The 26,280-nt window shown below is 40.3% G+C and overlaps 1 protein-coding gene across 3 annotated transcripts; it reads right to left on the minus strand.

Moving 5' to 3' along the window:
- Positions 1–312: 312 nt before the first annotated feature.
- On the minus strand, positions 313–26,280 carry C9orf72 (C9orf72-SMCR8 complex subunit). 3 transcript variants are annotated; one of them, XM_063319892.1, is made up of 11 exons: positions 25,922–26,279; positions 23,652–24,137; positions 20,543–20,602; positions 19,552–19,647; positions 18,824–18,888; positions 16,584–16,656; positions 13,117–13,233; positions 12,158–12,393; positions 11,589–11,646; positions 10,968–11,077; positions 313–10,885 (listed from the first exon to the last, which is right to left on the minus strand). In XM_063319892.1, the coding sequence occupies exons 2-11, from the start codon at positions 24,093–24,095 to the stop codon at positions 10,699–10,701; spliced, it is 1,446 nt and encodes a 481-aa protein (XP_063175962.1). In that variant the 5' UTR covers positions 24,096–24,137; positions 25,922–26,279; the 3' UTR covers positions 313–10,698. The 3 variants fall into 3 exon arrangements, with proteins under 3 accessions (XP_063175962.1, XP_063175963.1, XP_063175964.1); XM_063319893.1 differs by lacking the exon at positions 25,922–26,279 and adding an exon at positions 25,780–25,915; XM_063319894.1 differs by lacking the exon at positions 20,543–20,602 and having other exon boundaries at positions 25,922–26,280.

A 26,280-nucleotide genomic window follows, 5' to 3' on the forward strand; every position in this document is an offset into this window, starting at 1 on the left:
ATCTTGTGGTGGGTGGCATTAGCGCTCTCCTGGCTCAGGAATCATGGAAACATGTAGATCTTGCCCTTGGTTCTCTTTCCTGCCCTCACCTACAGCTTCCCCCCTGCCCAGAGCCAAGCAGATTTTGAACATGAAACGCTAAAAGTATCCTTGTTCTGAAGTCTGTCCTTAAGTCAGTGGAGTCTGCGCTGCTTAACCTTATAGACATGGTCTCAGACAGTGTAAGAACCAGATGGATCTTGCTCTTGTTGGAAAAAAATAACAATGCTGGTTTTAATAGTGGCTTTATTTTTCTCCAGCCATTGGCGAGAGTTGACATGCAGAATAGTCAGCATTCCACAATTTCTGCCCACAAGCAAGTGTGAGATGGCTCCAAGATGCCTTGCTCCTCTGTACTGAAGTTTTCTAATGAGAAGCCAAACTTCTGAAAACTGGAGATGCTGCAGCACATAAAGCCCTTAGAGAGGAACCCTGTAATACTAAAGTGGAAGTGGAATTAAATCAGGCTGCATTGGAAATGCAGGAACCTACAGCAGTGAACATAGTAATGAGTTCCTTTCTGTAGACTGTTCCAAACAAATTGTGAAAAACTTAAAACATACTAAGTTTTTCCACGACCTCATCCCATGGCTCGTATCAATAGATGTTTTTCAGTCTACTTCAATAGCCTCTGATCAAGCCATTGGTCTTTACAAGCCTTTAGATATATTACAATAGTTTAAAAAATTCTTCTCATAATAAAGCACATACAGAAATATTTGGTCAGGCATGTTTCTGCCTGCTTTTTTTTGATGCATGCTGCATGAATTTTCTGCCAGAAATAAAAATGTTCCCTGCATTCAGTGATTATCTGGGAGGGAGCAGAAAGGAGGAAGGAATTGGATAACTGCATTTCAACAATCGTCTACCACGAGAAAGAAAAGCATAGTAATCCAAACCAGATGTGAGGAAGAAAACAGAGGCACATAAATACCATCATTTGAATATCTATTCCACCACTCAGATTTTTTTTTAACACTGAAAATCCAAATACGTTCATTGCAAAACCAGACCATTTTTCTAACTAGAGGCACAGATCTCAAAACAGATTAATTTCTGCCCCGTGCCATGCTACCTTTGAACATAAAGGCCTGTTGATACTCCTTTCTCCTCTTCTTTCGGACCTTCCTGGATAATTTCCTTTCCTTTTCCCCTTTTTCTTTTCCATTTTCCCCTTTCCGGTATCCCTCTTCCCTTTTAGTTTCACTTGCACCCCTGTACCCGTTACTTGTGATCAGAGGGTACATCTACAGCACTGTTTCAGTTCACAGCAGGAAAGCTCTCCTGAAATCATTCACCTGATCATCCATCCCTCCTTACTGTAGTTTGTGTCACCTAATGAACTGCATAAAATGGATTTCATCCCATTAAACTGGATGGGAAGAGGCACTCCAGCAGCTAGTGAGCAGTCAATGTATGGGGTGGAACTAAAGCTCATCTGAAGTGAAACTGGTGAAACACGTACAGTGTGGACTTCAGGTCCTCAGCACCAATTATTTTGCTCTGTGAAATGACTCCCACAGCATTTCACCAAACGCTAACAGGATGTAAGATTGCACTTGAGTAGCCACGCACCCACTAGTGTTGTTCTGTGTGCTGTGAATGCATCCGCTGGTTTTCATCTCAGTGTTACGGTTATCATGCACAGCTTTGACATTCTTAGTCTCCCTTTGCATCTTTTGACCACCAGGCTCCCAGCACACCACGGATGGTTTCCCTCTGCTCCGCATCCCCAGCATCCTTTTCCATCTCGGTCCTCCCCTTCCAAGAAGGCTTTGGCTCAGTTTCCCTGACCTCCATGGATAGGTCTTTTTTTTCACCTTCCCACTTAGAAAGAATTTCATGCCTAACCACTCCAAGTCCTCCTCCTTCCACCCAAATCCTTTGTTCGTGCTGGAGTAAATGCTGCCCTTTCAGCCCAGCCATAACCATGCAGTTTGCTTTTGCTGCGTCATTGTGCTGTTCTTCCCAGCTTCTTCCTCAAAATATTCTGTGAATTCTCTTTGCAAACAGAGAGCATTTGAAATCCCACCGTCTGCTCCTCGACTGGTTCGGTCACAGGCTCCACCGACTGCAGCAAGGCTGTTCCCAGCAGCTGCCTGCAGACAGACAGGAGGTCTGTGTGCACGGAGCGAGGCAGAGGATGGCGTTGTGACCCCTGGCACCCAAGTTATCTAAAAGCCTCCTTTTCATAGCCTGAAGAATCGATCTTTCATTGGACAGCAGAATAACACTGGCTTGTGTTTCAGGAAAGAAGTAGCCCTGTTTGGATTTGAATGCAAAAGTGTTTTCAGTCTCTGCACAATCAGGCTCTTTGGACTTGACACAAATGGCCTCAAGTGAAAAATACTTAATTCTTCTCCATTTAAACTGTTGTAAGGCCATGGGGAGATTTCCCCTTCCATAGGAAAATCTCTCTGTCCCTCAGTGAGGTGTGGAGCCAAAAGGCAGAACTGGAGTTAACAGAGGCTGGTGGGAGGTGATCTGGGTTCCCATCCTGCTCTTCTTCCTCGGATAAGCCACATTTGCGCTGGGGCTCAGAGCACCAGACTCTTGCCTCTTGGGATCTTTCTTCAGTCTCCTGCAAAATAACTTAATCTCTCTCCTTCTGTGCCAGGCGCCAGCATTTTATTGTTTTTTTTAAAGCTTATTTCATAGCCTTGCCTGGAACCAAGCAGGTGCGGGAAGCTCAGCAGACGGCCGAGACCAGCTGGACCACCTGCCTCCTCGCACAGACGGGGACCGGCCTGCAGCTTTCAGAAACAGGGCTGAAGCTCTGTTTCAAAAACACTGCTATCAGGTTTCTCTCTGATTACAGCCCGTGGCTTCAGCATCACTCTGGTAGCTCTTGGCTGCCCAAGGCTAGCTGCAAAAATTGCTGCAACTTCCAAATATTATCCTTTGTAGAAGGGTCGTGCTTAATCCAACACACATACCTTTTGGCGTCTGTCCCAGTGCGTTGGTTTTGTAATAGGTGCCATTACTAAGCATCAGAAATTTAACAAAAACAAGGGGACTAAAAAACAAAAGTTTTGAGCAAAATGAAAGGCACCTCTGGTATTCAGTTTCTGAAATGGCACTCTTAAATAAAATTGTCAGCAGAGAAAGCATAACAAAGCCACATAAAATGCAGGAACATTTAAGACAGCCTCCACCAACACAACCATCCACTCAAAGCACTGCACAATTTTTTATGTGTACACACTCTTGATTAACAAAAATCCATAAATAAGAGACTAGATATGCTCTCACACTAATGTGTAAAGCTAGTCCTATAGACTTGGCTGCGTTTTTTTCTGTAATAAACACATTAACAAGCTGGCACTTCTCCGGAACTAATTAAAGACATTATGTTGTCACCACATCCTTAAGACCAGTCAAACAAACAGACATTTCTTTTCACACGTGACAGACTGGTTGGTTTGTTCACAAACGGACAAAGAAATCTATTGAAATATGTGTAGATGGGAACGAAGACTGGATGATTAGTTTGAAAAGAGACACTGAAAGTTAACAGAGTCTATTAGCTACAATTTGGATTTTTTTCTGTTCATTTCTTTTCTTAAATGCATTATCAGAAAGGTGACTGGAATGCTTCATTATATTTATGTCACATCTTCATAGTTTACATCATATTTTTATACATCTATGTGAAAATTTTGCCTGCAATTTACATCTGTAATACATCTGTAATACATCGGTAATACATGTATTACAGCCAGATGCTACAGTCATGCGGGCTGCAACTATCCTAAAAAACATCCAGAAATATAGCTGCCTTTTTGTGGAGAACTTGAGGGACAGTGAAAGGCTCTGAAGTACAATTCACATTTTACAGATCCACCACGGGAACAACCAGCTGGCATCAAAGAGCAACTTCATTTGAGGGAGTCAGAGGAAAACCAACACACGTGAGTGTGCTGCAGTCAAGACATGCTAGCATCGTGGATCCCCGAACCATAACCACCAGCTTGTTCTGTGACGTGCTGTTCTACCACCCCATGCTCCTCTACCCTATAAGGAGCCTCTCTGTTTCCCCATCCTGGAGGTCCTGGCACCAAAAGGTGCCTCACAGCTTCACTCAGTTGGCTTCCTGCACATTCTGGAGCTCACAACCACCTTGACATCAGCAAACCAGAGCTCCAGTGGGGCGCGTGGCCCCACGGCAGCCAAGGTCCTATGCGGAACCTGCGACAGCCCGCCACAGAAGTATGAAAACGAGTTATTCTGCTGCCTTGGTATGTAAACAGCTGGTGCACATGGCAAGAACCTGCTCGTGCTTAATAGGAGCCAGGCAGGGGAATGGAGGCTGAAGTACAGTAATTACGACTAGGAATTGAGTAAGTCCAACCAGGCTGAAGTGAATAATGGTAGGGGAACTTTGGCGTGCAAAGCCACCAACACCGAGCATTGCTATTGGTAAAGCCACATATGCCAAATATTGCCCAAGTCACAGTATCAGAAATACCAAATTTGGGTGCAGATGTAGCAAAACTAGGACCAATGGTAAAAAGCAATTAGGTGTGGGGTGTTCAGAGGAACTCAGTGGGGGGAGGAAGATGCAAGGATGGCAAAAAAGTCAGCTTAAAATAAGAAAAAATAAGGAGGGAGTAAGGTATGAAATCAGGCAGAGAAAAAAGGAAGATGGATCCTCCAGCAGCAGGAGCACGGAGGGCTGCAGACAGCAGCGATGCTGACCTGCGCGCCCCAGAACACTGGGATGCCAGAGGGACACTCCTTGGACAACCCACCATCAGGTCTGTGTCCATCAGATTTGGTGTAGGAGGAAACTGACTTGCACCACCACACTAACAGATTTGTAACTTGATTGTGATTACGCGTCTGTGTGTTTCACTGGACTTCAAACTTATAATTAACAGTTTCATAGTCAAGCCTGGTACTCTGCATTGTTATGTAATTACAGGCTGGTATATCTAATTGCCTAGATCACTGATAATTTTGCCGTCCCACCCATTTCCTTCTAGTGTGGTCATTAATCAACAAACACGTTAATCAGTTTGCATCAGCTACCTCTCCAGTCTCCAGCCTGAAGGGGAAGTGTCAGACCTTGGCAGTCCAACGCTAAAACCAGACTGAACCCAAAATGTTCCTCAGCCTGCCAGTGCCCAATTCTCTGCCAAAAACTGGTATGAAGTTAATTAGTCATTACTTATTGTCCAGGTCCTTAGTACTCTGTGTGGTTTGTCTGTGAAGCTGCCCTTGGCTACTAAAAAAACCCAACCCAAATGCTGGAAGGTCCCTCCTCCAGAATCTGGGTTATCAGAAGTTATTTCCAAATACTGCTGTCACAGAGATAGGGACGGGGACGTCAGCAGGAGACAAGGTGATGCAGGAGCAATCTCCAGTGAAGAGGCAGCCTGAGACAGGCAGAAATCTCAGCAAGGACAAATGCTTCGCATCCCTGTGGACGAATGTGGAAGGCTGAAACTGCAGTTCCATCAGTCAGCTACGCCACTGAACGTTTTGGCAGAAATATTGAATTGCTGTATGTATATGCTGCAGTACTAAATTTCAGTATTCCCTGACCTGTAATTTCTTACATTGCTGCTTCCACTGAAAACCAAAAGTCTGGCAACTGTTAGTCATATTTCACTGAAGCTGGAAAAGACACTCTGTTGTACCATAATGAGACAATTTTCTAAATGGGAGAGAAGCTGGCACTGAACTTAAAAGTTTCACAAATTAGCTTTTGGCTGTTGTACATTTTCAAACATTTTGGCTTATTGTTAGATAGAGGTTAGGGATGAAGCTTCAGACATTCGCCTTTGAGATATCACTGCTTCACAGCATCAAGCTTTTACTTTGACACTCAGCCAAAAATATCCTAAGTAATTTTACCTAATTACCATTTATACGTCTACATTCCTCTCTCTTAAGAGTCCATGCTTCCTTGCTACAGATAGATGTTTCTACAAAAAGTCATGTTTCAAGTACCTAAGGATAGGCTGCCACTAATTTTAACACATGTGCCTTAGATACATATTCCTGACATCTAAACTTTTCTTTCTGGCATTCGCTCGTTAGCGCACCCACCGTTTCAATGGTGAATCCAGCATCACCTTTAAGCTCTTGCACGCCTGTGCTCTCACAGTGGAGTTTATTCAGCCCCTGCTTTTTATCTGTGCGATTGGAGAACTGACCAGACAATGCCATGAAAAACATCAATGGAAGCTGGCTTGGTCCAAGCAGGGGGCTGGACCCACTACCCTCCAGAGGTCACTGCCCACCGCAGCTCTTCTCTGGTTCTTGACACCAGTGGCTGCAGCCTGCCTGCTGGACCGTAGCACCACAGGACATTTTGGGCTGGCAGGGACCTGAGAAGGTCTCCAGTCTGACCCCTGCCCAGGGCTCAGGCCATTATCCTGGGGGGGCTGGAAACCCTCCAAGGAGGGAGATGGCATCTCCTCTCTGGGCCCTGGCCCTGCCCAGCTTTTCTCTGGTTCTCCAGTCTCTCTGGCCCTGCCAGCTCACAAGACTTTCTCCCCAGAGCTGCCTCTGGACTCACTGATGGTCCAGGTCCCTCTGGACAGCCACCCTGCCCTCTTGCATATCAACTGGTGCCCCCCAATTTGGTGCCACCTGCAAACCTGACAGGGTGCCCTTGGTCACCTTCCCAGGTCACAGATAGAGATGTTAAGCAGGAGAGGCTGTAGGGCAGACCTTGTGGGACCCCACAAGGCACCAGCCTCCAGGTAGATAAGCCCCAGTGACCATCACCTCCAAGCCCCACCACCCAACCAGATGTTCACCCCTGGTGGGGCACCCACCTAGACTCTAACATCCAGCTTGGCTACAAGGACATTGTGGGAGAGTGCTGGAAGCCCTGCTGAAGTCAACATAAATGATATCCCCTCTTCTCCACTTGTCCACAAATCCAGTCTTTTAATCACAGAAAGTAATGAGGTGGGTGAAGCATTATTCACTCTTGGTCAAGCCATGGTGACAGCTCCCAATCACCTTCCTCATGCGGCAAGACACATGCTGCAAGAGGACACGTGCTGCAATGATTTTCTCAGGTGCCTGAGTGAAACTGGTCAACCTGCAGTTCCCCAGATTGTCTTTTGGCCCTTTTCCAGTTGTCAGGGTCCTCCTGTCATGTCAGGTCCTACATGACAATAAAGATAGAAACATCTAAAACAAGGGAGCAATTACCTGTTGCCATTCCACACGTTTAAGTGGAAATTTCTCTTTCAAAGGTTAAAAGTTCTTGCAGGGTAGCTCTATTATTCTAGTTGGAACTGAAGTCAGAATTACTCAATGGTTATCGGCAGGATTGTGTCCTTTTTACATACTTCTGAACTTTAATTGAAGTTTTCTGTGTTTGAAACCTCTGGACATGCATATGAGCAGTATGGCTTTGAGAAGCAAAATAATTACGCCCTTTAACCAAAGTATCACATAAACAACCTTGTAAACACGGACATGCTGCCATGGAGTTTCCTTGGTGTGTTGCCCAAGTAGGAGGCATAACAGTGTGTGGCTCTATGCCAGGACAGAGGTAAATCACATGATGTGCAAAAACCTACTCTGCAGACTAATGGATATGGTTTATGCCTCTTTACTGCTTACTGTTGAAGAGAGGACAAAGTACATTCTTTGTAGGCTCTGAGTAGACAATAGAGGAAAGCGACATGCCTGTATGACATAGCCCTCATATTGTCGACCACTTTCCTTTGTCTTCATAGATCTGAGAATAGGAAGTGAAATCTTTTGAATGCTTTTTCCCAGTAGAGAATGGAGTGTAGACATCCTGGCACACTGCTGGTGTATCATACTGATGGCTCAGGGACAAGAATATTACCAAAAGATGCATTTTGCTCTGGAATAAAACTGACACTACAAGACATTGATATATAGACCGGGAATATCCTCTGTGATCTCAACAAGAAAGACATTCCAAGGGATGTCTTTCTGTGCTACCTCTATAGATATGCAAAGACCAGGAATCAAGATCAAGGAAAACGTGCTACTAAAAATGCTCCAAACCGCTACTCCCCTTTCACATCCAACCGGAAGAAATAAACTTGCTCTATTCTTTTAACTGTAAGGAACTAAAATCCTGAAGTAAGGTATTCACTGACTGCTAGATATAAATGAACTCCTTAAAACATTTCTTAATTCTCACATATGCAATTAGGACTTTTTAACAGTAGAGGCTAAATTCTTATTTGAGCACATCAGAGGCACAGCAAGTCCCACCAGTCTCAGTCTGAAATGAGCAAATCCTTAACAGAAATGGAGGAACTAAATAACATATGGCTTTCTATCAATTACAGTCTATGATTCACCATCTCAGCAAAATTTTTAATTTAACAAGAAGGCATAAGGTTTCTTCTTTATTTCACAGCATAAAAGATAATGATTCTATCAGATACAGAAGAGAAACTCTATGGAAAAAATCAGCAATTATATTGAAAAATTGTGCATGAATTTTATTATAATACTTTTGTTTCCTGAGCAAGATTTACAACACAACATGCAGATGCATTTAATAACTTACCTCACTCTACATTCTGCACTTTTGACAGTGCACTTGTGAGAGCTGTGCAACAAAAGTAGCAACTGCGAAAGTTTCCAGCTTTTAATAATTTCAAAAAGTGACAGCATCTTCAGTAAACAAACAGAGCTTTACTTTTAGTAGTGTCAATGTTAAGCATCCAATGCCTATCAAGCTGAAGTGATTAATTTCAGCAGCACATTTAAAGCTCTTCAGACTTCAACACAACTTCTACATGAGAAGTTTCAGCAGTGTTCATTACGTTTTTTCACCACCTTACAGACACGAGAGTAAAAACTTAGCACAATCAGGCTCTTTTCTAATGGATCAATTGATTAAAAATGTGGAAGGAAATAATAATGGGAGGAAGACGAACAGAATCTCAGCACAAGTAACTTATGTCAGCAAAATTCTGACAAGTTCTTTTGATGAAGTGCTGAGCTTATTGCAAGAGTCCTACATACATGTACAGCAAAAAAAAAAAAGGCTCCACAAAATGTAATTACTTATTGAACCAGGTAATGCTGATGATGTTCATTCACCAAAATGGTGTGCAGCTGGGGCTCAATTCCACATCTTTCTGAAGCTCTAAATGTTTAATTGTGAATCTTTGTATTTCAGGAAATGTAAGGGAATTCTGGACATCTAAATAAAGGACATTATTCCTTTTAGAATCTGAGTATTGGACATTCCAGCAAAAGCTGTGAATCTAACTTCTGTTAACTTTTATGACTCCCTGTATGAAAGAGATACTAAAAAGCTATCTTGAAAACAGAAACCTGTTTGCCAAGGAGCATTACAAACAATTTAAACAATTTAAGCAGCCATGGCTTTTTGAATCACAAGTGCAGCTCTTCCACAATGAATACTGAGTTATGAGGGTACACTAAAACATGACACAAATATATTCCTGTATTTGTCCCAAAACAGAAGAAATACAACAACATGCAATACAGACATACCATTGACTTCAATATAACACACACCAACCACATGTCGAAACTCAAAAAAATGGGTCTGGATTAACTTGAAACCACACTGCGCTACACGCTACTGAGAGGTTGAGGGATACAAATAGAATATGTGTTTTTATTTTCAAGCAAAGCAAAGCTGCAGATGTCCTAAAATGAACTAAGAAGATTGGCAAGATTATTGACTGGAATTCACTCAGTATAATGCTAATCACATTAGTTCATAGTTGTGCTCATCTCTGAATTAAGGATTTACTGTTTTATCTTTCAGCTTGGCTATCACCTTCATGTTCTTTGGGAAGGTCTAATACTTTAATCTGAACCCTATTCTAAGTGACAATGGGAAAACCAGCAGCAGTTTATAGACAGGAAGACTAACAACTGCTGCTGAATGACACAAGTTTTCTGTTTTGTGTTTTGAAAGAGCTCAATTATGCTGGATCACTGAACACTTCACTGCAGGATGGCCCAGCAATCGGTGACAGAGTACCCTGGTTGGCGCTTACATGCACAAAGCTGCTGAAACAATGACCCAGTTCCCACGTGAAGAGTGCTGCTATTTAAGCTGGCTGCTAATAGTCAACAGTTTTTACACAAGAGTAGCAGTTTGTAGTATATTAAAAATCCCAAACACCTGTAAATGCTCTAAATAAAGGAGCGGGTAGTGTTAAAAAGGGATGAGGGAAGACACGGTTCAGATTTGTACCACATACAGAAGAACAAACTTCTAAGAATTCTTTGAAACTCCCAGAAGGCCCCTATTTCGCAATCTCCATGATTAGAGAGGACGTATGGATTGTTTTCTGTGGAAACACTAAAAATACTGACACAGAAGAACAGGTAAAAACTGACACATACCTGAAAGAAGTCTCTAGGAAAAGAAAATTAAAATGCTTCCCTTTATCATATGCCAAAACATATCTACTAAGCCCATACGGCAAGGGAACCTCTGGTAACATTTACTGTTAAAAAAAGCACACAGAAGAGATGGATTCCTTAAAATCATGCTTGTCTAGCTAAGCTGATATCCCCCCTGATAAAATCCCCTTCTGCTTTGGACAGACTATTGTCCAAATGTCTCAATGATTGTCACAAGTGTGGTGGTCACACTGACAGACTTCTTTTCATGCCATGCAAGACTGCAGTATTACGCGTTAGCAATGGAGAACTTTAAAACGTCATGAGCATATCACGTTCTTGTACGCTAGTGTAGAATGGCCTCCCAAAGATAAAGGAATGTAGACCTGGTTTAATCTTCTCAGCCAAAGCCATTATTATGTTAAGATCGCCCTCTGCCGTTAAGTCAAGATCTATCTTTAAGCTACGAAGAGACTTAAAAGGTTTTTTTCCTTTTTGCCTGCAAGAAAATAAAAAAGGGTGTTGTAAAAAAGAACAGAGGAAGTTTCTGAAAGCCTGCTTTCTATTATGTGTTCACTTACGTGTCATCCTCTATGTATTTTATTAAAGTTAAGGCTTTTCTGTGAAGGACTAGCAGAAATTGTGCAAGGAAAGTACTCCTTAGAGACAAGCCAGGCTTCAGATGAAAGATCTGTTAAAAATTATACCAGAAAATTAGGTAGACATGGAAATTAAAGAAGAATTCTAATAATGTGGAATATAAAGAAACACTGCATGCACACGTAACATATCCTTAATTACAGCAAAGAAGGCATGTTAACAGCAGATCTGTAGATATGCTCAACATTCTTAGTCTTCTGTCTGCTCAGATGCAATAAATTAAGCTGTTTTACAATTCTGTTTTTATAAAGTATTATTTTCCTTTTTAAAGTGATCTGTAATTAAGCAGAGTCAGATAGCTTTCTCAATACTGTAGACACTGCTGCACAACAACAGAAAACGTGCATTGTTTTTCATGCCTAAGGATTTTCAGTATTATATTAATACTACAAATTACACAGGCATTCTTCTCCCTAGTTACACAGGGAAGAATCAGCACTAGTATCAAAAAGACCTACCAAGCCAACAAATTATCTACTCAGTTGAAATTATCAAAATACTGAACTTCAGCTCCTGTTCTTTCTGAGAAAGCAACAATTTACCTGATCCAGGAAGGCTTTTACTAATGTATCTCGATGCAGGATATCTTGAAAGACATTTCTATAGAAAAGAAAGCAAACAAACATGTGATGTCATGCCATGAAGGGACATTAACTGTTCAGCAGTTGTGGACAGCAATAATATTACTGTTCACAATTCGGTAGAAACTAAAAGTGAATTCAAGATTTTAGTGAATTATAAACCTGCTATTTTTAAAGCCAATACAGAATTTTAATGCAAAACTTTCAGATGAAATGAACTAAACCCAGGAAAGCCATTGGGCGCTGTCAAATACACTTAGCTTTTCTTATACTCCTATTAAAACAGGCAAACAAAATTGACATAACATGGCCATAAGTATCACTGAAAATTAATTTCAGTAATATTTAATGTAACAAAAGTACTGACAGAACTGGTAGATTCCTCCAAAGCAAATGCAACTACCAGAGCTGAAGGAGCTTCTTAAACGCAAAAAGACATCATATACTTCATTAGAAAGTACACTTTGTACTACTTTACTGTCTTGTCCCAAGTCAAGTAACTTTGAGTGATATGAGAGAGGAGTACGTACAAATCAGGTGTGAAACTCTCATCTGTGTGGATAATACGATCTTGAGACATTTCTTCATCTGAATTAGCTCTCCAAAATGCTGTCAGCTCGGATCTCATATATCGTCGTTGGTTATAGATGTGTTCATGACAGGGAGGCATCTGCTTCACTGTATTGACATCTACATCTATATGTGTAGTAGGATATGGGGCATACATTACTTGACGGAAGGGCAACACAAAGCTTCCTGTTGCATCCTGTTTTAGTGAAAAAAATAAAATCTTCTAGTTACTTTTTTTTTTAAAAAAACCCAACAGCTATATTGGAACAAAGCAATATTAAAGCATCGTGGCTAAATTTTAAATCCCATTTGTTTAGACATGTTTTGTTTGAGAGAACTGATAGTTGTAGCCCACTAAAAAGTTCTTCGTACTGGATGGTTCCCTTAATATAACAGTGAAAACAGGTACTGAGGTAACCTGTGTATTACAGTATTGCATCATCCGGTTCATGAGCCCATTACCATTACAGTACTACATTTATCTGGTAAGTTTACATTGCTCGCTAGAGCAAGAAGCGTTATTTTTCTATTCATCTTCACCCACTGCTACAGCCCTTTTAAAATACGTGGAACTGTAGGACTGAGGGACTGTTGTTTTTTGGTTGTGGTACAACACAAAAACTTAATGCCTTTTGAGATTCTAGCCCCAAATAGGTAAGAGTATTATTATTGTAGCTCAAAGAACAGGAACAATTCTGAACAATACTCAAGGAAAAGATGTTTCAGAGTAAAGACTGGCGTGGAATTTTAACATGCAAATAGTTACAAGAAAAGCTATAGCGCCAGAAAGGAATCAAGAGAAGATGACATACTTCTTTGAACACGAATGTGTGTATGCATGTGCATATCATATGCACACATATACATTGAAGAATGTTCTTAAACTACAGAAGAATAGAACTTTCCTAAGCGTACTTACTTTGAGTAAGCCTTGAACAAAAAGTCCTGACTCATATTTGAAAGAAGACTCATTTCTACAGAGTCTGGAACACTTCCGCTCTGATGGTGTAAGAAATAGACACAATGTTCGCACAATCTGCATTAAAAAGAACAGTTTTGAAAAACATGAAAATGTAAGGAATGAACTGATCTTCAAATGCAATTTCTGACTAGAATGTATTAGGCATTTCAAATGATAAACAAAAAAGTTCATCATGCTTATTAGAAAAGCCAAAACTTTACCAAGGTCACAGAATAGTGATATGCTTAAATTATTAAGCTGTAAGCCATACCACTCCAACTTCTTCTCAGATGAAGAAAAAAAATCAAACACTTTTTGGCAAAGTTTGGTTTTTAGCCAACTATGTAGAACACATCACTTTGGCCTTCTGCTACCTCTTACTATTATATAAATGCAAGTCACTGTGATTACTTTCCTAGTCTTTTAAGCCTCTTATTTTATTAATTCCATATGGAAAGAGAAGCTAATGTCTCCCATCAGGCACGGTAAATTTCCTAAATAAGTATTCATGCTTATTTCCTCAGTAATTTCCTCAAACTCTACATTAAAAGCAACAAAGGTACTTTATTACCTGTTTTCAAACACCCATGCTGCAACATGAAATCATCTCCAAATACAAACATGTATTCCATTCTGCTAATCTTTCAGTCTTAATCTGTGGCGTCCTACCTGTGTCTGTGAGGTGTTTGAGAAGGGTCTATGTTTATGTGTTTATGCAGTACCTAAAACAATGACAACCTAGTTTCTAACTAATGCTTTCCACTGCTTCAGGAAGATGCAATAGGTGGGTTTTTTTACTTTAAAGAAAGTTAAAGTATGCCATAAAGAAAGCAATTACTTCAGAACAGTTACACTGTGACACAAAGAGCACACTGCTGATAAGAACCTGTGTAGAATTTACGAAATTTATCCTGGATGTACCTTGAGACTCACATTCTTCTACGACTGCTTTTTTCCTACAGCATCTATCTTATCAATATATTATTTTACATACTTATAAACATTTAGACCTAAAAGCCTTTTAATTAATTATTTTATGAACTATAATCTTTAAGCTTTTTATAACCACTGAAGTACTTAACATTTCCTCTATTATGCTAACTTAATCATGTGCAAATCTTGCATCCCTGAAATAATAAATATTAACTGTGGTTAGTACACTGGAGCTAAGATGTAAGAATTTTCTCAGTTGCTCATGACTATTTTTAATTTGAGTATCAGCATTTACTGTTCATTTGATCAGAGGTGCTTTACCACCACTGCCAGTACACATGAAACAATGCATTTCTAACCCCGCCCCCTCCCTTTTTATAAAGCATCAGGAACCGCTTCTTTCAAAACACAAGTTTACTAAAGGTGCCTTGAATTTTTTTAAAGAGTATCACATTTCACTGCACCAAGGAGCCCTACATCCTACAAGATACATAATATATGTCTAGTCTACAATTAATATATAATATATTCAGCAGGACCACTGTTCTTAATTTTTATTTTACATTGAAGCAATATACACAGATACACACATACATATGTCAAAAAGGGCATCAACTTCGAGAATGAAAATGAGTTTTTCCTCAAAGGAAGGTTTCAGTCTCACAAAATAAACCAGAGCTCAATAATTAGTACATCACAATTGAAAACATAAACAGACAGAAAAGCCAAATATACAAAACCATTCCCTATCAGAAAATGAAGTTAACTGAATACACTACTTCTCCACATGTACCACTATAGGACCTTTGTTATGGTCTCAGGACATGGGACTATTGTTATTGAATGGCCCGGGGGCCCCAGTGTAAATCGGAAACTTATCATGCTATGTAACTACACAGAACCTTACTCTCACAGCAGTACTGGTATACTTATTAAGTGCAGTGCCATCTAATACCTGAAGGCTCTAGGACTACACAGTTTTATGAAACGGTTCTTTTCATTCCCAGTGGCAGGGATATTCTGAAACAGAGGTTTATTAAAGAACTCAGCCGTGAATGTAGAGAGGCAATTGATTTAGTGAAATACATTTTCTCACAAAGAAAACAACATTTTCTTAATGATTTATAATATCCTAACTGAAAATTAACTTCAGTATTTTTATTAGAAGGGATGGAGTAACACCCTAATTAAATGCAAGTCAAAGAGAAATCTTTCTGAACAAAATGCTTATGCATTGGGCTATGCTAAAAAGAAATATGCTTGAAGAAATATTTCAACAGACAGTAAACACAAGTGTATGTCTTCCATGAATTGCTTTCAATTTATCCAAAACTCGCATTTTGGTATAATCAAGAGGCTGAACACAAAAAAAAGTACTTCAAGAATTCTGAATACGGAAAACATCCTCATTTGACTTCTCCTTCACATACTGGGTAAGCTTAAAATAAGCATCCATTTAGACCAAAATATCAGAGGAAAAGCAGTGCAGGTGATAGTTTCACATTGGTTCAAATTAAGTATTTCATAACAAGCTTACAAGAGAGTTAAAAACAGTAATAGCATGGGAAAAATATGTCTACCACAAAAATGTAATTACTTTCATGTTCTGAAATGTCAGTTTCCAAGTTTCCAAACCTTTTTTCCTCCCAAATAGACCATAATAATGTATATAGTCTTCCCCATTAAGAGGTACAGCTAATGCTGCTTATCGTTTTTAGACCTGAAAGCTCCTAAACATCATCCCTACTCATGTGATCCAGCAAGTATGACACACTGAGTGTTTTGTTGTTGCAGGACTCAGTTTTAGGAATTTGTATCTGTACTTTGTCTCTTTCTGGTTCTTCTGGAAAGCTACATCAAACCTAATTTAAGATCTACCAGTTAAACTGTACACTTATTTAACGATTAAGTTTTAAGGAGACTGAAGATGGAGTCAACACAAACACAGCTATGAAGAAAAAAATGCTGGAATTGCTGGAGTGGTTTAAGGTCCTAGTAAGCTTGCCTGTTTCAACATGTGTGTGTGATTACAGACTCAACAGTTTGAGGTTCCATGAAACACAAGCAGTTCATGATGCAGAAGTACATTTATTCCCCAGCTTAAGGGTAATTATGCAGACAGTAATTTCTTAAGAGTACATAGACATTACCCATTGACACAGATGAACTGGTCAAGCCAGTCCAGGCCTCTTCAATTTGTACGGTTTAGGTAACACACCTAGTTTTAAAAGCTCAGACTCATTTACTACTTGTTTATATACAGTATCAATTAAATTAAATACACTGGTTTTCTTATAGTTGTCAGAATACAACAGCAATTTTCAGGCAGAACTATCAACTGCTAGACCAATCAGCTGAAGTAAGAAAACCAGACAGCAGTATTCCTTCCTTCTTCAACCTCAAGTATGTTTATAGATAAAACTTATTCCAAGTAACACACTAACACTCCTAATAATCAGCATTTAAGTTTGGTTTATTAGAAAGTGCATTACCTTATTAACTTTTTCTGCGCTGCTTCCTACAACTACAGAACAACCACAGGTCTGCAGGTGTGAACTAATTGCACTGCAAATAAAAACAAACATAGGTGAATACATTTAATCAGACTTTTCAAATAAAAAAATTATCATCTTCACAAGAAGAATAAAGTGCTCCTAGTAAAAATTTAGGCCCATACCCATAGGACCCCACACAGCTGCATAGGTTACTGCTGAAATCCAAAAGTTCGACAGCATCTACATTTTCATTTTGATGAATAAAAAGACTGTCACTCAGAACCTCCAAACACCAGTTCAGACAAAAACTGTCTACTGCTATGATCTAACAGCATTACAGAATCTGTATAAAATAATTTATCTAAAGTAGCAGAAGACATATTAATAATGAAGGATTTGAAATAAGATCTATTCAATGGTTGTCCTCAATTTCTGAAACTGTGGATCAGAAGACAGTTTTGTGAGACTTGGCAGGTAAACTGTTCTACTCTGTGTAACTGCATGAGCAAGAGCATGTCACAAGCTTGAGTCCCTCAGAATACACACAGGCATGCTGGAAGCTGAGTGATCTCATCTTGTGAACTGCCAGCAGCATAGACTTGATTTAGTTTATCTTAAGTTTGGAGGCTGCAGTAAAAATACCTGGACTAACCTTGACAACTCTTAACTTGTCCTCAGGAAGCTTCTGTTGAGGTGTCTTATCCTTATCCTCCCTTTCCGCCTGCCCTTTCTCAAACCAACACCTGGCCCACAGCTTCAAAAAGTCTAGATACCCTAGAAAGTCTAGATGCTATTATAAATTTTTTCTAATTATCTGTAACTATACAAAAGTACATCTATGCTATCTTACTGAAGGATGCACTGTATGTGATTAACCAGTTCTAATAAACACCTCTAATTGATAAGGACTGTAATTGCTACATCAGACTCTGAAATGCTACGGGTGGACTTTAGAGGGGACCTGCTACTATTTATTTTATCAATCATATTCGAGGAGTTAAATTTAAGACCGTCTGAAGACTTACAAATGCTTCCTTTGGCGCAGATACAGATGTTCAGTTTCATTTAGAAGTTACTATGAAAGCGTAACTCCTTATTTTAGAGGCTGCTATTGTTGATATGGACATTTACTTATTTTAATTCGATTTTTGTTCAATGGCATGTATAAATCCATACAACACAGTATCTAAGACCTGAAATCTGAACCTAGATGACCTGATAAGCTTTGCAGATAAACTGAAAAGCAGACATCTGGGCCCTTCACATGAATGGACAAGTTATTCTTTTCAGGACAAAATTTCCAGGGAAAACAAGTAGCAAGATGAGAGAACTGACACACTATAGTCTACTACCTGCCCGCCCAATAAATCTCCATCTGATATGAGAATAGCTAATCATTTTAGCATCAATGGCTCCGGTTGCTCACAATAATCCATTCAATGATATTCACTTAATTATTCTGCAAATACTCTATGGAACTAAATACTACATTATTGTGAAGAATTAGTTAATTTAACACATGAATTTCTGTAGTACTGAAAGCACATGTGACACTGTGCTTTCATAGATAATAGCAACACATAGATAATAGCAACACAATAGATAAGCAACACATAAATGAATGCAGTTACACCAGGGATGTCCCAAAAGGTAACAGAACATCAATCAAAACCTGTCAAATATGCTTTTCCACAGGAAGAGACGAAGTTGCTCTCAAGTACAACTACTTCCACTTACACATTAAAAGCAGGAGGGTGAAAAGAGAAATACACAATTTAATAATAGGCGTTCTATATGCCATACCATTAATGACTCTTATTCATAGTTTATGCAGTAAACACAACCAGCTTGTGTTATGCAGGAAACACAACCAAAACCAGGTTTTTGGTATGTCATAAAAATGTAAAAAACTTGACTTACATCCTCATAAAATTAAACATAAGTATCAAAGAAAAATTGTATTTGATAGGAATTATCAAGCAAATGACTCTGCCACTACAGTCTGTAGGGATGCAGCCATTAGCTCAGAGCCATTCTTCTAAAAAGACAGCAACTTCTACAGCATTTTATAGACAAAAATCTCAAAAAGCCAAATACATGGCATGCTCCCCCCTCCTATAAAGAAAATTAATCTAATACATGTTCTTATGCACCTACAGAGATATAGATATATAGATATATGCACACACAAGTTTAAAACATTTTACCACAGCATAAATCAAAACTGAAATTCATACTTGAGGAGAAAGCCTTCATGGCAACTATCCCCAATGTCATCATCATTTAGCACTGTGTCACTTATCTGAAATGCAAGTAAATATAAACAAAGGTTAGACAAGAATCTGCAACACCTTCCAATTAATTGATTTTTGCTTTTAATGATAGGTGGTAACTGTTTGGGGACTATTTAAGCTAAGTTGTAAGACTGTCCCAAAAAGTGCAACCTTAAAAAGACCTTCTGACTTCAGCCAAAGCATTTTGAAAATTAGAAAGTCACTCCATTATTGAATGTTCTTCACCAGTCACAAGTCAGATTCTTCCTATTTTTTTGTCTATAACCTCATCCAGAATACTTTAAATTACTGCATGTGAGATCACTTTTACTTCTTCCATGAGAAGACTAAACCACACTGAAACAGGTATCAACATTAAAACCATTTACCTCCCCATTCATGTTGTTTTGCATCAAATAGCCTTTCCACTCCACTCTTAAAATCAGTATCATCCTACACAGTCAGTTTTGCTAAGTGCTGACCGTAAGAACCACCACTAGTACTGTTGTATTTACTGAACTAAAACAGTTATGTTAAACCATTCCCTACATCACTTAGGAGAACTTGATGTGAAACAACTGAAACGTACAAGAATTTATGACAACTGTGGGGTTTTGTCTGCCAAAGAGAGTACTGAACCAGAGTGCCAAAGCCCCTTTTATATTCAGAATGCAAAGAACACAAGAACTTACATCTATTTCTTCTGGAACACTGTGTGATTTCATAGATGAAAGGAGTTCCATTACAGGAATGACTTCTCCTGTCAGCATTGGAATGATGCTCTGGCCCTGCACAATAAACAAAATACTTGAAGTAAAAGCACATTGTGCGGTATTAGAAGTTACAACTAGCATGAACTTGCAATATTACATGCAAACAAGTTTAACTTCCTATTGTTTGGAAGTGTAGTAAGAGCTGATGATGCATAGACTTCTTGGGCTTTGCTCATCAATAATTATGAACAGGAAACATATATTTTGCTTCTCAACATCATGTCTGAAATGTATTTCCAGGGTCCTACGCTAATTTTCACCATCAGTTTGAGCAGCCTGGACAAGAAGTATTTGGAGTGAGATAATTTGATCATACCATATTATGTGCAATTACTGTTAAGCATTTTAGATCCAAGTCTGATGTTTCAACAGTGACAGGAAACTAAAAACAGGCATATTAGTTACTAACATACAAAATCGCTTATTTGATTTATCTATCACAAGGAACTGAAGCCACAATTTCATATTTACAGTTTCTTTTCACATTCTTATCCATGAGGTCTCCAAACACATTCCAACACAACAGAGTCCATACATCTCTGTAACTCAAAAAGGCAACAAACTAGCAAAAAAACATCCTTGATAGGAGGCGAGCACGAATCTATGGAAGCTACTACCTTTCCAGAGCTTCAAGTTCAAGTAAATGACTTTTATTTTCTGAAAGGTAATATTCTTCATAGATTTCCACTTTACCCATAAAGTGATGAAATATATTTTCCTTCAAATTGTTCACAGCTTCCATCATCCTATCTTCAGAAACTTTGCCTCCTGTGCATGGCAGGTCATCAGCCAGTCCAAAGTATCTTCCTGGACCCCAAAAATAAGAAGCAGCACCAACTTCTACAGTCACCAGACGCAGTCACACAGTTTTGTGATGGTGTGCCATATGCATCAAGCAGACGTCCCTTACCTGATCCTCCATTCTCTCCGTGCCTTCCAAGACAATCTTCTGGAAATGTTCTTGCCTCTCCTGAGCAAGAGAAGCAGTTAAATATAAACGCTCTGGTATTTGTTTATATATGTATGCACACAACAGTCAAATGGTACAGTTTCTTCCCTGTGGAGTCATGCTTCTTAGATTCAAATTTCGATGTTCAAGTCTTTTTTTCTTTTACAGAGTTGACATTAGCAGGAAGTGATGTCACTTTAAACAGATCAATCTCTGCTCTGCCCCCCACCAAACCTCTCACATGCTTGCGCAGGTAGCAGGAGAGAGGGTGTGATGACAATGACAAAACACTAAGTTTCTTCATTACAGATCAAGAAAATGCCAAATGATCAGATTACGGTGCAGAATTCCACTTTATGTATGGATTTTTATTTTCAAATGGATAAAGTACAGACTGATGGTTTCCAATGCAGCAAGAGAAAAAATGAGATCTCCAGAATGAGAAAAAGAAATTGTTGGGAGAGCGTAGGAAAAACAGGACTTTTTTTTTTTTCCCATCTTGAGACACTGACAAGCCTTCAAAACATTGTTTTATAATCAAGTACAGGAAACATGAAACCTCAAAACACATGAAACACAATGTACAAGAGACTGGACAAAGTTCTCATGACAGACCCATCAGCAGTTAAGTAGCAAACTGCATTCAAAAATGCAACTTACAACGGAATCAAGTTATTATTCACAAAGGGAATTTGGCATTTATCACTGGAACAATCAATACAATACACAAAAAATGGAAGCTGCTCCAAGAATTAATGATATCTTTTGCTAGATGCTGACAGGTTATTGCATTTTTATTGGTTACTCATTAGTTTCCTATGATTGAACTACTCAAAGTTGATCAAGTGGGAGAAGACTTTACATAACTTTTTGAGCAGATGAATAGGGAACAAGCTGCAGTAACTTCCCCTAAAACAGTAATAAAAGTTCTCTAACCATCTAAAAGAGGCATCTACTAGAATGAGGCGGATTCCTTCAGGGCACCTCCATCCTTGAGTTCAGTGTCAGCGAAGTCATCCTTGAAAACGAAGATCCTTGGCTTTAAAAGAAGTAAGTTTTCATGAAGATAAGGCTGAACGAGGGGTGTAAGCCACTTCTTTTTAGAAATGTAACTGCTCAAAATAGACAAACATCTGGAACATAAAATTGAAGTGGATAAAAGGGGTTTCAAGCCCCATATAGACGACTTGCTTGGAGTTGCTTGTCTTTCTCTGTCAGTTTGAACACTATTCCAAGCTTCTCCTAGTCCTTGAGTTAAGAAGATTTCTTCTCTTCTGAAGTTCAGCTGGAACTGTTGTACAGCTCTACAGAGAACTGATGAGAGCTAATAACTAGAACCACTGGAAATTCTAGAACAGATACATAGCTCCCTTCAGATAGAGCTTCAACATTTTTTGTTCTGTTGTAGCCATAGCTGCTGAACTGCCTCAAAATGCAAACTACAAAATGAGCCTGTTTTAACTCAGTATTAACATTCTACAGCTCATGCCTAAATTTTAAATTTTAATCTACATTTTCAAAGCAGGTTTCTCTCTTCTAGGTAAGGCTGCAGAACTGCAGATATATGCAGGGATGTTTGATCTTTCTCAGAAAAAAAAAAAGAAAAAAGAAAAGAAAAGACAGACAATAAATGTCTATTTCAGAATGTCTCACTGTCTCAGCTAACCCAGTTGGCCTATGTGCTTCAAGAACATGTGAAAAAAGAATGAAGAACTTAATGACTCATTTCTGAGGAAACTAGTAGAAAACATTTTTTGTCATTCTCAATGCCACTTGCAGGCTATTTCTACTGTGGAAACATACTGGTATGGATCAATGTCCAAAAATAGAGAAGACATATTATAGTTAAGAACGGTGGACAATTCTTACTTGACCACTCACATTAAAAGTCCGTACAGAGGACACTAACTGACAGAGAAGCAATGTAATCAAGAATGTGAGATAGCATTCACTTACGTCAAAAGCACTAACATCCTGCAAGCTTGTAGAAGACTAGATTAAGAATGAAATATTTGTGTTTCTACTATATTGAAAATGAACTTTATGTCCTGTCCTTCCTCTGAAAAATAAACCCCAGAAGTATCAAGAACCAATGTGACAGAAACCACTGCCAGCCACCATCAAGCAATGCAGCAAGAATCAATGGAGTTTGTTCATACAGCAAAAAGGAAACGACACCACAAAAATTAGCATCAGCTTACTATTTCAGAAATCTTAATTAGTTCAGATAAGAGCCCTCAAAAAGGAAGTTTAAAGTATGTTGACAAGAGGGCTCAAAACAGAAGAGGAACAAAAATTTTAACAAACATGCATCACCATACGCATTACAGCTGACATGCAAATTATTGCTCTAAGACAACTTGTACTCCGTGAACACAACAGAGATTTTAATTTTGTTATTATAATGTTATTTATTTTAAACAAAAATACGTAACAATTTTCACTTAATATGGAAATATCCATAAGGTACCCAAAGGCAAGAATTGCAATTCTTCAGAAAAATTTAGTATGTTTTGCTTTTTGAATTTCAAAAGTAGAAATATTTGGACCAAAGCAGATGCATATTTGTAGTTCTGCCGTTAGTTTTACACAACTTAACACCTACCAAACTATTTGTTGATACCCTTTTATGAGAAATAAAACTGTAACAACAATGACAATACTAATTACATCAGTTCTGTCTTCTGGACCTCAATAGTGAAAACAGTGATTTGAAACACAATAAATTTACAACTCTACCTAGTTTAAATACACCAATTAACACAGTTAAAAGCAACAATTTATATCAAATTCAGAGAGATGAAAATCTGTGCAGGATACCCACTTCACCTAAATAGCCTGGTACCGGTTATATATTACCAGGATAAATCATATGCCTAAAAATCCCAGCCTTGTATTTGCTGACATATTAGCAACTTTTAACCTTCAAAAAGGTATACTTGTAGAGAGATCAGCCTCCTCTGAGTTTTTGTGTCTGGATTGCTACATAACAGGTATCACAGAATCTTAATTCTTGCTTTTGCTCAAGACAACTTGGACAACTGTTTTTAGTAATGAACAATAAACCTACCTTATGCATCCAAATTCTTCCTTTCCTTATAATATGTGTTAACCTATCCACGCACACCCTGTGAAGTGGTAGGTAGAAGCTAAGTTCACTTTGCGGAAGTATAATTGATAGTCCATATGTGCTTCTGTCTCCATTCCAGTTTCCATCAAAGATCAATGACACAATGATTACCCTTTTTTCTGCCAAGACGAAGAACTTCACATCTATTGCACCGCTTTCTGCATTCCGAAGTATTTCTCCATTCAGGGTGTGGTTAGCAAGAAAAGTTATTTCACCGTCACTGAGAAGCACCTGTTCTGTCTTTGGGGCCCAGATATGCCGCACTCGGGGGCCAAGAATATTGTCCCAGTAAGCAAAAGTGGCAGCTAATAAAGGTGACTCGCCATTCAGAGAGATCTCTGTCTTAGCAACTGCAGGAGATGGTGGTGGACAAAGAGCTGACATGCCTGATTCCTCCGTTGTCTATAACTGAAATGCTTACATTACCTAAAAAAAAGTTTTTATAGGAAAAAAAAATCAAAACCAAACAAAATTAGAGCAGCACTTGTTATTGTCTCATCTTCTTTTGTTTCCAAATAAGACTTCAAGAGACAACCTGACTTCTACACCTGAGACTTCATTGTAGGCTTCATTCAAGAAGGAAGTCTATATGCATACCTTCCACATAATGAAGTGGTACGCTTTACAGACATTAGTCAGTCAGACCTCAAACACCCTTTACTCACTAGACAAGTATGATGAGCCTGCACAACGTTCAACTTGTGTAGGAAAACTGACACGTGATAAATATATCCTTTACATCATGGTGACATGCAGGGTGTTGGCAATAGAAGGTGTTGGCTCAGCACTTTATAGTATGCATTGATGGAAAATTCTTCATATTAGAATCATAGAATCTTCTAAACTTGAAAGGGACTTTTAAGTTTATCGAGTCCAACCATCAACCCAACATTGCCAAAACCACCACTAAACCATATCCCTAAGCACTGTGTCTACCTGTCTTTTAAATACCTCCATGGATGGTTATTCAACCACCTCTCTGGGCAGCCTGCTACAATGCTTGATCACCCTTTCAGTGAAGAAATTTTTCCTAATATCCAATCTAAACCTCCCTTGACTCAACTTGAGGCCATTTCCTCTTGTCCTATTACCTCTTGGGAGAAGGGACCGACCCCCACCTCTCTACACCCTCCTTTCAGGTAGTTATATAGAGCAATAAGGTCTCCCCTCAGTCTCCTTTTCTGCAGGCTAAACCACCACAGTTCCCTCTCATAAGACTGTTCTCTAGACCCATCACCAGTTTTCTTGCCCTTCTCTGGACACACTCCATAATCTCAGTATCGCGTAGACACAAATTTTTAAACATTTTCCCTACCAGTTTCCAACAACTCTACAGCTTCCCCATTTTGATGAGCCTCCAGAACAGGAAGCTTCACGTTCCCTAGAAGTCATGCTAGAGTCACAGAAACACATTAAATTACTCAACCCAGGATGATAAACTATAAAGGCTGAAAAGCATTTTATCTTCACGAAACCCCACATGACCAGCACTCAGCTTTCCTTTCCTCTCTGCCTGCAGCACTCCACATGATAGCAGGGGGGAACCCCCACCAGTATCAAAGGAGCAGGAACCAACACCCATCTCACTGACATATTTCAAACTCGCCACACCGCTGGCACACTTCCGTTTCATGTATCTGAACTTTCCCCCCCACCCCCTCACCCCTTAAGAGCGTCCGCAGTAAGATCATCCAGGTGCATTTCGTCACAGCAGAGGGGTAAAGCACCTTCCTCTCAGCTACTGCCCAGGCTCCGCTAAACACCAGGCCGTCCCCTGCCCGCCGGTGACCAGCCCAGACGGCAACGGGGAAGCCGAGGCCGTCGGAGTCTCTATATGTGACTCCATGGTTTTCGGGGAAGACGAAAAGAGAGCGCCAGCCAGCCCTGCCTCACACGCTCACGGGCTGACGAGAGGCTCCCTCTCACCACGGCCCTTCAGAAAACCCACCAACCCAGGCAGCCGCGGTACCCGGCGACCGCCCACAGGCTGAACCGCCCGCGGGGCCAGCCTGGATCAGGCCCGTTCCGCCCCCTCCGGCTCTGGTCCGAACTTCGGGAAAGGACCCACCTCCCGGGAGAGGCGAGCAACGAGGCAGGCCCAGCTCCTTCCCGCCGTCAGCAGGAGCGGGGGGACGAGGAGGAGGACAGCCCCACCGACGGAAAGCGCAGCGCAGCCCCCCTCCCCGTCCACGGCCCCGGGCCCGCCTCACCTGCGCGCCAGCCCCCTTCCCGCCTGCCCACACCGCGGCCGGGCCTCAGCAGCGCTCCCGCGCAGGCGCCGCACCGCCCCCATCCGGGAGGAGGCGGTGCCGGCGGGCGGTGTTCCCCGGGAGCTCGGACAGCCTAGCTCCTCCAGCGTACGGCAGAACGTGGCGGTGGAAGCTGTGTTGGCTGATGACAGCGACAGCGGGGAGGCGGTGTTACCTCCCCGCCGGCGGAGAAAAAATGGCGGCCTGCAGAGAGGCCCTGTGGCTGAGCTGTGGTGGCTGCTCCCGCCGCGGCGGCGGGGAGAGCAGTGCCGGGTACCCTAGGGTAGCGCAGGCCTCTGTGGAGCGAACAGCCCCAGCCC

Source organism: Chroicocephalus ridibundus, chromosome Z, assembly GCF_963924245.1.
Source record: "Chroicocephalus ridibundus chromosome Z, bChrRid1.1, whole genome shotgun sequence".
Classification (NCBI taxonomy): Eukaryota; Metazoa; Chordata; class Aves; order Charadriiformes; family Laridae; genus Chroicocephalus; species Chroicocephalus ridibundus.